This window comes from Macrosteles quadrilineatus, unplaced genomic scaffold (genome assembly GCF_028750875.1).
Source record: "Macrosteles quadrilineatus isolate MER2022 unplaced genomic scaffold, UCM_ALF_1.0 Scaffold_4__1_contigs__length_99947679, whole genome shotgun sequence".
In the NCBI taxonomy this organism is placed as follows: Eukaryota; Metazoa; Arthropoda; class Insecta; order Hemiptera; family Cicadellidae; genus Macrosteles; species Macrosteles quadrilineatus.
In genome coordinates this window covers 57,049,699-57,061,812 of record NW_026542597.1, presented here as the reverse complement: position 1 = coordinate 57,061,812, position 12,114 = coordinate 57,049,699, and the positions used below count along the sequence as shown (strand labels likewise).

Below are 12,114 nucleotides of genomic sequence, written 5' to 3'. Positions count from 1 at the left end.
CTTGGTTATAGTAATTCATAGATTGCTTTTGTGCGTCAACTAGTTGCTAAGTGCACTCTTTGGATAGCCACAAGCAGGTATTGAAACTATTTTCAATATTTATAGTTAATGGAAGCTATAAAACCAACCATGAAGAAATTACAATTTTTTTTATTCTCTTTCTTGGAAAAACATCCATAAATTGCAATTTTTTTTAATGTTTTATTTTGCAGATTATTTTGGCTTCTGGTTGTTTTACAAAGTGTGTTTGTCAGTGTGTTGTTATCGGACCACCTCAGTCCTAACCGCATCAGAAGATGGGTTACCATTGTTGTCATGTCAAACATCATTCATACTGTCATCTATTTGCCTCTCAAGATACTCATCACGTCACTTGTGCTATCACTGACTTTTGATGTGAGTTTTAACTGTTTAAGCTGGTGTTTGTCAGCAAAGTTAGTAGATAGTGAATGAAACTATTTAATTTGCAATTTCATCAATAAATAACATTATACCATTTAAAACAAACTATGATCTGCTGGACCAAACTATGGTTTTGTTTCTTTTTATAACATTGTCATGTCCAAAATTATTATTAACCAATACTGTAGCTATGGACTGGTAGCTAAGTAGGATTAAAGGGTAACTGGGCGGGCTCCTCTCAGTTTATCCCTAGTTTGATATTTAACTATTTAAGATGCAGGAATAATATTGTTCCCAATATGTACAATATACAGCATATACCTTGCATCTTGAAACCACTTCTGTTTCCTGTTCGATTGCCATAAGTTGGGGTGTGCAAGAATTGTTGATTAAGGTTTAAGACCAAATAAAACAATTAAAAATTTGTGAATAACTTATTTTGTCTTGTGGATTACAACCAAATAGTACAGCGCACAGTAAAATTAACTTTGAAAGAGAAACATTAATATCAAATGAACTCCCACTTTTCCAATATATGAAACATACTCTGATTTTATATTTTATAAAATGATGAGTTCCAACTTAGAGTATAGAAAGTCATAATATTAAAATACCTCAAGATTACAAGTAATATCAGAAGTTCCCTAAAAATAACCTTGGAGAGATCACAGTGCAAAAAGAAATAGATATTGTTATAATTTCATTTCTTTTGTTTGCAAAAATTACTTTAGCTATATATTTTTTTAACCACTACGTGGGAATGATCTCATTGCCACACCTGTAAACTGTACGGAAAATAGCTCATTTGTGCTTTATTCATTCCCACTCACTAAGTCAACTGCAACTGATATCACCTTTGCATATGTCGTTTCATTCGTTCCAACAAAAAATGCATTCATAACCCTGGTGATATTTGATGCACTACCAAAAAGTTAATCTGTATGATATGATAAGTTAATTACGGTGGTAGGAAAAATCGTGTGTATATTACGAGCACATACAGTCATTTGTTGCTCTCAAAATGTATGGCCGCACAATGATTTAGCTGACATGATAGCTGATGACATGACATGGTACTTACAGACCTCGGTCAGCAATGACGTACTTTGCGCTCTGGATTACACAATATAAGTATTTTATAAATTGTGGAACTATAAATTCTGTTTTCATTCCAAATATTTTCATATATTATTGCTGCAATAATATTTTTTTATTGTTGCAGCGCATCATATACAAAGACTTCTACATACATGATCCAGCAGATTGTCACAAAACACATCTCTTTGGAAACGTTGAACATCTAACAAATGTAATCGAAGAACGCATGAAACCTGAATATAAACCTATGAATGATTCCGTTCATAAGGTTAAAAGAATTATACTGTCTAAATAGTTATGTAGTACTCCTACGTCCAGTTTATGGGACACAAGACTAACACAATGAAACTTCCAATTACATCTATCTATGCGAGTATAACTGAACATTAATGGTGAACGCTGTACATGACCATATGCGGCAGCCTGAGAGTTATGTTTATAACTGCTACGTTTCCGCTATTCATTTGTGGAAATTTTTTGTGGGCCTCACTCATTTTTATTTTGCCCAGTGATATCCAGGGCTCATCATAAATCATACACACATACATATATATCACACACAATCGTCCTTGAAATGAAGCCTGACATCTCGCGGAACCCAATAAATGCTTCCCGGGTAGGAAAACTATTTTTATCCTGCACGCAAAAGTCAAATGCCTAGCCAAGACTCGACAATTGGTTAGTGCAATGGTCTGAAGAGTTATTTTTTTGGTTTGTTTACAACAACGTAGAAGGTTTAAATCCAATTTTGATTGAAATCTGGTGCGCAGCTCATGAGAAGTTCACTTATATGTGCACATGTAGAGAGGCCCACCTATGAAATGAATGGTGGACGGCTCACATGTAAGTTGGCGGAATGGGTGAATTCTTTGTGAATTGTACCATTGACGTTAGGATAATGAAGTAGACATCCCATCTACATAGACCAATTGTAGCCATTTTTTATTATAAGGACGTAGTTGAATGAGCCTCTCACAGAGTGCACTACAGTAAAATTCTATTTTCTGCCTTAGTTATTGTTACTAAGATAGTTGACGAGACTTAAATAGCTTACAATAAGTTATTCCAACAGTTAGACTCGGTGAAAAAGTTGGTGTATTCGACAGAAAGTCATTAATTAAATTAGCACTTTCTGTCAATTGCTCAAATCAACTACCTACGTATTTATTTTTATTACCAATTTGCGACAACTTAGACAAGGGTACGGTATGTAATGTCTAGTTCCATCAATAGTCAAATGTTGTGCTTAAAACCAAGTGTTTTATTGCTTTTACAATTTTATTTGTTTTTAATTGCAAGTTATGAAGTAATTATGTGATCACCTCAAAGATAAAATTAGATTTTCAGTTTTAAAGTATGAAAACTGTTGTTAATATTGCCTAAAATTTACATCTCATATTTTTTTTCAGATGTACCAAGAAAAAAAGTTGAGAATTATTAAATGGAGGGCCACAATGGATTTTGTGTTTTTTATTCTGTTTGTAATTGTTCTTTGTAAGATATTGAACAAAGACAATCTCCTCCCGTATTTTACCAATGATCACTTACATTCTATGTTAGGAGCTTCAGGTGATAAAAATCTCCCAAGTTTCAATGCTGTCTACAATTTGACACAGTAAGTAAGATGTGTAATGGATAATTTTAAAATCCTGCTCTGAATTGATACTATAAGAATTCCTATTACTTTTTCCATGATATGTTGAACAGCTTAGGGCAGATTGTTAAAAAATCATTTAATTTGACCAATATCAATAAATTGTTAAAACCTTTTGCAAATCTTCACCTTTGAATTTTTTCCAAGACTCCAAATAGATTAATTTTATTTATCGATAAATAAAGGTGAATCTTATAGAGTTTTTTGAGAACTAAGCATGATAGCAATTAATGAAATATTTATTTTTATTTATATTAACATAACCTCTCCTCTTCCGGTTATCTCCGGGTCTGGGTGTTCACTAGGCCCCTCGATCTTCTTCTATCCCTTGACAATTTCTCTTCCTTATTTATTTTATTTTTATTATTTTCATTATTTTTATTTATGCTTTGATAAAACCTAAACTTATGTTTGTCACCAGATTTGACAAATTCCTCAAGCAATCGTTTAGTTTATCTCTGTCCAAGTTTTTCTGGTACAACAAGAAACACATTCAAGAAGGTATGCATATGGTGATTAATTTATTTATAATATTTCAATTAATCAAGACTTTATTAATACCAATTTTTGCATATTTATATGGAGTGTAGGCTAGAGTCTTGCCCCATTTTCACCAAAACATTTTGTGATTAAAAAAAAGAATCTCTAAACTGAATAGGACACAAAATTTATATTTTATAACAAATAGTGCCAAAGCTATTTTAAAGCGAGCTAACCTATAAGTGCTGTAACCTAAGATAGCCTCCAGTGAAAATCCAATATTGTCTGTTAAATAAAATTGTGCACTTGTAAATTCTTCAGTGTTCTAAGCTTTGGTGGTTTGACTTTGAGAGATGAAAATTGTGAAGTTTGGGAAAAACTGTTCAAAAAAATTAGCAAAGAAAGTAAGGTTCAATATGTTTTGTCTTTCTACATTATATTATTAACTGATAACTTGTCGGTGTTAAATGCCTTGTCAAAACAATTTCTAAGTTGTATGAGGTGCAAAACTTGCAGAGAAAGAAACTTGTTTTTGGTGACATATCCTTCCATTAGTTTGCTTTATGTCCATTTGTGATAGGTATCTCAGTCTCCTCTTACTCATATAGTTGTCTAAATCGTAAATGTTTTCTTTGAAATAGAATCATTGCAAAATAATTTATTGGTAACATTTTTGGTAAAGTTATAACTTTATAATTTAAAATTTGAATCTTCACTAAATGTTGTCTTAATTAGGAAACAATCCGTTTATGTAGCTTCTGAGTTCTTCTAATATTGTAGTCAATTCTGTTGAATTTGGGCTAGTTTATAATTTATAAAAATAAATATTTCCAGGTAGGAAAAACCAAGAAAAGAAGGATTGGTGTTTTGACAACACTCACCGAATGCTAAGAAGGCCGCACTTCACTCTGTCAAGGGTTAAACCTGGTAAATTATTTTGGTTTTACAATTAGTAAAATACTGGCCTATTTCTGCAGCTACAAATAACTTTTAAAATGCCATTGATGTAGACAAAAAAAACTAAGAAAAATAAGTGGTGTAGTAATATATCCTGAGTAAATAGTTTCTGAGTTAAACTAGTGTGTTCAAATGTTTGTGACGGGATTACGGGCTGCAAACTCCAGTTGCATGTTTTCAGGCCACTGCCAAGTGCCTGGGGTGATGCAGACTGTGTCTGGAGCTCTAGAATGTGCTGCTCCATGGGACCGTACTGCTGAAGACACACAAGTCTACAAACCTTACTGGACACTTCCAGAACACCTGGATAACACTTCCTACTGGAACCCAGGCAACTGGTCCTACACTCACTATAGTAACTATAATCACTGTGGTAAGATGTACAGGGTGTCTATAAAAGAACTCCGGGATTTTAAAAATTAATATCTTAATAACTGTAGAAGATAGCAAAATGTAGTTAATTTCTCTGAAACGAGTAGCTCATCAAGTTTGACTCATACCGATTGGGAATGTTTTCATCAACAGTTTGCTGTGCTGCGGAGCGTTGACCTTTAAACAACGTAGTGCTGCTGTCAGTGCTGTCTGAATTGCCGTGCTATGGCAACGCCGCAACAAAATGCTCAGTGCATTATCTGGCTAATAGAAACTTAATCTGTTGTTACGGTACAAATAAACTTTCGGTGTTTACTTTACTTCCAACCAAATGGGACACCGCCACATTTCAGTTCGCGTGTGCGTGAGGCACTTGACGTTCGACTCGGCAACAGATGGATTGGAAGGGAAGGATCGATTCCATGGCCTCCAAGGAGCCCTGACATGACTCCGTTTGACTTTTTCTCCTGGGGGCACATCAAGAATCAGTGTATGCAGAGAAAATTCATGATGTTGACCATCTCAGGCAACTAATAATCAATGTGTGGCAACTGTCCCCCCAGACATGCTGGTCAGGACATGGGAAGAGGTGGAATACCGTTACGATGTGTGCCGTGCCACTAAAGGCGCTCATATTTAACTTTATTAAATTGTTAAAAAAACTTGAAAATGTAACCTTTCCAATCATGTATTAAACATGTATATCAGTTTTTTACTTCAGTGTAATATTTTGCCTTGAAACCCCGGAGTTCTTTTATAGACACCCTGTATTATTGATTCAAACATTTTTTTAGGATATGCTAATTTTATTCTCTGAATCTTTGAGGTCACCTTGAGTTAACTGAACCTCAAATCATGAATCTAAATGTAATTGCCTTTTGAGTTTCTACAAAAACCATAAAAAACTTATGTGGTCTAAATATTGTATAGGTAACGATTGTTTACCATTAAATTATTGGCAAATCAACTCACTGAGTAGCTGAGTAGCTATAGTGTTCGCCTAGCAAACGAAAGGTCTCCGGTTCGATCCTGAAAAAAAGTCAGTAGCTTTTTGATGACTTGTAACCGGATCCAGCTGTTCCTAGATCATTCATTGGGCTTTAAATAAAATGATCCTGACTGATGAACCAGCTGATCTTAATCAGTATCTACAAAGCTACACAGATCATCTCACAACATTCTACACTCTTCCTTCACTCATGTTAAAATACGCACCTAGGTAGCTTCCCCATCTCAAATAATATTGCATATTGCTCATCAAAATTCATTAAACATCCATTGTAAAATGATCATACACATGATCAACATCTATACACTTATTATGTTATCCTAATATTCTGCAACCCCAATCTGTGACCTATTTTTCCTTTGAAAAGTGTGTAATTGAATACTAAATATAGTTATAGTTTTTGTTTTTAGGTACTTTGGTATTATACCACTTATTTTACAGTTTGCTGTGGCAGTTATGTTAGGTTGGGTTATCATAAATATGTTTGTAAGACTTTCCTCGTTTTGTTATGAATCGAACGATACCAGATGAGTCATACTTTATATTTATGATAACCCAACATAACATAACATAAACTGACCTGGGAGAGAAATTGTAATGACCAAAGATATAACAATTTTAATTATAGACATACTGGGTAAAAAGGAGTCAGTCCATCGTACTGGGACTGTAAAGTATTTCTTTTGGGAGCGTTTAATCGCTATTTTCTTAATTCTTAAATTCTCGTTTTTGTGACATTCCCCCTTTTTGCTCTATTGACCTAATTTGTGTAACCATTGTTGCAGGAAGGTCTGGGCGCTGTTACCCGAGTGGAGGCTACAACAGAAGTCTGTGGAGCGAGGCTAGAGTGGTATTGAGTGTGCGAGACGAAGGATGGATGGATCACTTCACTCGAGCGCTGCTAATTCACCTCACTCTTTGTAATGTCAACACTCGACGCATTGTGCCCGTCACTCTGGTGGCTGAACAATCTGTCACTGGAGAATTTCTTAATGTGATCGTGGTAAGGATTTTGTATTTGTCACACAAAATTGTAGAATACATACAGTATATATAGTACAGTGGACTCTTGATTTTCAAAATTGATACATTTTCAAGCAAATACATTTTAATTACCAAGAGGTTTGACTCATTAGCGGGAAAATAATTCATTCAAATCACAAAGAGTTTATGTTTTGAATTCTGTATTATGTTGTATTATGGAAGGTACAGAACAATTAATACGCCAACACAAAATTTGACAGTTGAACTCCACCTCCATTTCTTAACCAATTTTGACCATTCAAGTCTCATTGGAAAGAGCGTGTTGCGTAAATTTGTAAACTGACCTTAAAAAAGTCCCTTGAGCTCTGCCCTTACCTTACCCTCTGGCGCTACAGCCCATGATGAGCTTTGGCCTCATCGCAATTTGTCTCCAATCTTCTCTATTTCTTGATCTCTGTCTCCAATTACCAATTCTCAGAATTTTCAAATCCTCTTTAACATTTTGCAACCATCTTATCTTTAGACAACCTCTCTTTCTTGTTACGTACATTTGACCATCTAGTAATTTTAGAGGCATCCTTTCATTCCCCATTCTCACTACGTGACCTCATTGATCTTAGCCTCATAGATTTTATCACCCTATCTTCTCTATATCTTCTCTATATCTTCTAACTACATCTTCTCTATGGATTAGATTGGGCTCTGCCCAAGTGGCTTTTAAAGTTCCCATGTTATCCTTATGAAGAATATATTACTTACTTAAGAATATACTTACTCATTATTTAGCTACAAAATCATTTACTAAATTAAATTAAAAAATCTATCGTTATCAATGACATCATTAAGATGAACTACCGTGCTGACAGATGTATAGATCCCTGTTATGGCAAGAAGGAATCCCTACCTTCAAATTATAGTGTTTAGCCGTCAAAGCAGCTTCAATTTACTCTGTGTTTCAAATCGGCCTGCCCTCTGCTTGAACTTCGAAATACCAAGTGTATTATAATCAATAATCCATGGTAAAACTTTGAAACATTAAGAGATTCTTAAGGGACTGAGCTTTTATTTTGAATTGTCGAAAGTTTTGATTTACTGAGTGCTTGAGCTTCTACTTGTTGAACTAGTAGAATATACACACACCACAATATGCAGAACACAATATGCTGCAACACAATATGCTGCAGCACCAACACAATATGTGATACAATATGCTTTGTTTGATATCTTCCACTATCAGATATGAGGTCTAAGCTAGTAGATTAAAGTTATAAAAGTCAATATTTTTTTAGGTAAAAAAAAACAAAACTACTCAACTAATAATCCTAGTGCCAGCTATAAAATTTAAAACTTCTTTTGATTGACGTTTACAGGTAGAATCGAGGGGCATTGTTTTTGAAAGAGACATTTGGATCGTCATGTTTATGGTGTTTGTAATTATATATTTAACAAGGTTTTTAATTAGGTTAAGCTCTGCAGGACTAGATTTTTACTTCAAGAAGGTTCATAGACTGTTTGATCTCTTATTCTTAATCATTCTACTTTATAGCTTTATTATTTGTACAAAACTTTGTTTCATTCAAGAATATTTTCACGTTGATGTTGATATTGATGAAGACAGTGTGTTTCACACATTTGAAACACAGAGCTTCTTGTTTTATGCTCAGTCAGTGCTAATCATGATATTTATTTTATCAATTGTTAATAATTTTTGTGTTTCTCGTGTTTATAATTTTGGAAGACATTATTTGAAATTTTTCCAAACTTTAGTATCTTCTTTAGACAAAATTCTATGGCTAGCCATACTTTTATTGTTATTTATTATAATCTTCAACATTGCATGTTATGTGTTAAATAACTTTGTAACAATATTTATAATACATAAGCTTTATCAGAACATGTCAATAATTGGTTTCGAGGCCCAGATTTTATTTTATTCAGGTCGTTTAGGTGGTTATATATTGCTTAAATTATTGCTTGTAAGTTTTATGAATGAATATAAACATGTAAATAAGCATATTTTGGAACCCGGGGTTTCATTTAATATAGCAACATTTATAGTTCAAGAAGTAAGGAGTTTATGTAATGCTTATAAGAATTAAGATTTAGGTATAATTATATTTCAGCATTACCAAATAAAATTTATCCTCTCAACTCAATAGGTAATAATCTAATTTATGATTGTTGTACCCACTTAGTTAATCCACTGAAGTTATAACATTAACATATTATAATGTTGTAGAAAAGGGTGACTATATTGTAAATAAAATGGAGGATCAATAAAAAGTTTTTTTGAATTACCTATTTTTTCCTAATTTTATTCATGACTAACAATTTGTGTGTGTCAGCTTTAAAGAGGCTTTAATTAAAGGTCAAATAACCTTCTCACTGTTAAAACTTAATATTAATGAGTCGGGAAATCTGAGTAATCTAGTTGGGTTGCGGAATTAGAGCATATAGTTGGGAAATTCAAAGTGCCTCTCCCAAGATATTTTTCGTGTGACCCCCTCCTGTGACTGTCCATCGTGTATAATGCACCTCCAAAACAAGATCTTAGATCTTCAAGAATAGCAATAGGTCATTTGGTGTTTTAGCATGGCTTTCTAGCAAACTATGAGTAGAATAGGACTAAACACAAAATAAAAAATACCCCTGCCGCACCAAACCTTTCCATTTGCCTGATTGGATTTTAAAATGTCACATTCATTCCATATTTAAATAGAAGATCTAGTTCACAAAAGTGCCGAGTAACCAGGTTCTTCCTTTTACATAGGACCAAGCGCTGGGTACACACACATGGGGTCAGAACAAAAGATAAGATGATCTTGTCAAGATCCCATCACTCTCTGTTCATTGAGTACCCAATAATGACTAGATCAATAAATCAATCAAACAAATATTCTTTATTCAGAAGAAAGTTTAGACAATATATGGAAATTGAACGTTGCTGCCATACCAACAATAATGCACTGCTATCCACCGCTAATCGGATTCACTATCATCAGTATCCCAATAGCTATGTCCACACACTCGTGCGATTTTGTGTCCGCTAAACGCATGCCTCTTAACACATGCCCTGACGCATGCGTCAAGGCATGCCCGAAATGAACAGGAAGGAGCTCTATTCCATAGCGGATAGCGCACAGCGTAGCGCAAGACGATCTACTAGCCCTTGATTTCTGAGCATTTCAACTCACAACTGCTTTACATATTTGACAAGTCTTCCGTGTTGTAGTTGCTTAAGCATATTGAATAGCTAAGTAAGAAACAACAGAATTCATAGAAGATTGTCGCTCTCATTTGTGTTAGTGAGACATGTACGGCAAAAAAAAAAAATAAATAAATAAATAATAATAATAAATTAAATATATTGAAATTACACACAATTAATGAATTAAATTCAAAAGATAATTTGGAGTTTTATAGTACTTCTTCATCTACATTGTCTGCAATGATTTCTTAAGTTTTGGAACTTTAATTAACACTAAATATGCCGCACCATCCCTCCTATCAGAATAGCGTCGTCTTCATCCAATTAGGAAAAGGTATCTAACTAGAAAGTGAGGAAGGTGACGCATGAGTGTGGACAGCTAAAATTCATGCCTCAAGGGGAGTGCAATACCGCTTGTATTGGTGCATTTTGAATTGAATGTTGAATTTAAAGCTGAAAGGCACATTGAAATTGAAAGCAAACAAGTGTGGACATTGCTATTCAACCCCTGGAAGATTAATTGCCGGAAAAAATAACCAGAGGAGTGGAGACAGAAGAAATAACACTATCGAATAACAATGCTCAAATGTGTTGGTTAGTCTATGATACTGTGTTGAACTGTGATTCGATGTCAGGAACTCAATAATCTGATGTGTCCCATTGCACCTGTAAATTTGATCTAGTTGCAATTAGAAAATGCACGGCCACCTTTAAATCAAGGTGGTTGTGCTAAATCCCATTCAATTTTTATTGGTATGAATTGCTCAATACAGTTATAGTGTAGGAACCTAAAGAATTAAGGCCTGCCCAGGCAGCCACGGTACGCTGTCTGCGCCCTGCGGTGTGGGCCGGTATTTATACCGCCTTGACAAATACACTGCTAGCTGTATGGTAGCATTGGTAGGTTGCCCTGGTGCCCACACTGGAGCGGTACGCTGTACGGTGCTGGGCGTAACTAATTTGTGATTGAGTGCCTGTTGTGTTCTTGGACATGTGAGATGTCTTCGTGTAAATGTTGTTATTGTTTGCTACAGCTAAGGATGAAGATTGTAGATCTCGGAAATGGATACACAAAATCAACCAGAAGAGAATGGAACTTGGTGAATATCATAATGCCAGATCTCCGAAAAGATGAAAAAAGTTTTTACATTTACTTCTGAATGACCATGGAATTTTTTGAGGAGTTGCTGCCTAGGATGATATGATTGAGAAAAAAATAATCCAAACCTTTTTCACAACACATTAAACATTTAAGTACGGTATCTTATTACTACTTACTTGATTCATCCAGTTCCTTTGCAATAATATCCCAGATGCGGCCCTTCTTTATGTTCTTGTAGTCCTTGTGACTTAGATCATAAAGCACTGGGTACAAATAGACTGTTTCTATCAATCCATAAGTAGACATGCTATGCTGCTAGCTAAACTGACAATTAATTGCTCTACACAGAGAATATGCGTAGCGCGCTGAAATACCGCGCAGCAAAAATAGGGCATGCAGCATTTTTGTGGTACGAGGGTACCTAAATTGTACAGCGCCGCTGGCAGTATACCGCGCCAGTGTGTGCGCCCCAATTAATTAGCGATCACTTTTATTTCGCATTTTTTTTATTCCCTATCAAACGATACCAAGTTCAAAAAGATCGATTAAGAAATAGCTGAAATATTATGATTTTTAGTTGTAAACAGGGTAGAATAAGGCTAAGCTTGTCAGGTTTTCCCCATTTTACAACTAAATATCAATACTTTAGCTATTTCTTAATCGATCTTTTTGAACTTGGTATCCTTTGATAAGGAATAAAAAAATGCTGATTAAAAATGTGCTTGGCATTTTTGCGTAAAATTAGCCATTTTTTAAATACAAGTTTAAAAATTGAAATGACCGCCATTATTTTGAGATCTTAAGATATGACAGTTATTACACTAATGACAGTTATTTGTTTTTAAATA

The 12,114-nt window shown here is 34.4% G+C and overlaps 1 protein-coding gene across 1 annotated transcript; it reads left to right on the top strand.

Annotated features, from left to right (window-relative positions):
• Positions 1 to 315: 315 nt before the first annotated feature.
• On the top strand, positions 316 to 11,324 carry LOC128992941 (uncharacterized). The gene is made up of 8 exons (XM_054416687.1): positions 316 to 396; positions 1,625 to 1,768; positions 2,910 to 3,115; positions 3,576 to 3,655; positions 4,469 to 4,561; positions 4,773 to 4,964; positions 6,758 to 6,975; positions 11,199 to 11,324. The coding sequence occupies exons 1-8, from the start codon at positions 316 to 318 to the stop codon at positions 11,322 to 11,324; spliced, it is 1,140 nt and encodes a 379-aa protein (XP_054272662.1).
• Positions 11,325 to 12,114: the final 790 nt, after the last annotated feature.

What these genes read in the sequence shown, in the direction of transcription:
- LOC128992941 (XM_054416687.1), top strand. Translation starts at nt 316, where the DNA reads ATGTCAAACATCATTCATACTGTCATCTATTTGCCTCTCAAGATACTC. An exon ending in TGAATGATTCCGTTCATAAG is followed by an intron (nt 1,769 to 2,909) that starts GTTAAAAGAATT and finishes ATTTTTTTTCAG; the next exon opens with ATGTACCAAGAAAAAAAGTT. An exon ending in TAGTAACTATAATCACTGTG is followed by an intron (nt 4,965 to 6,757) that starts GTAAGATGTACA and finishes CCATTGTTGCAG; the next exon opens with GAAGGTCTGGGCGCTGTTAC.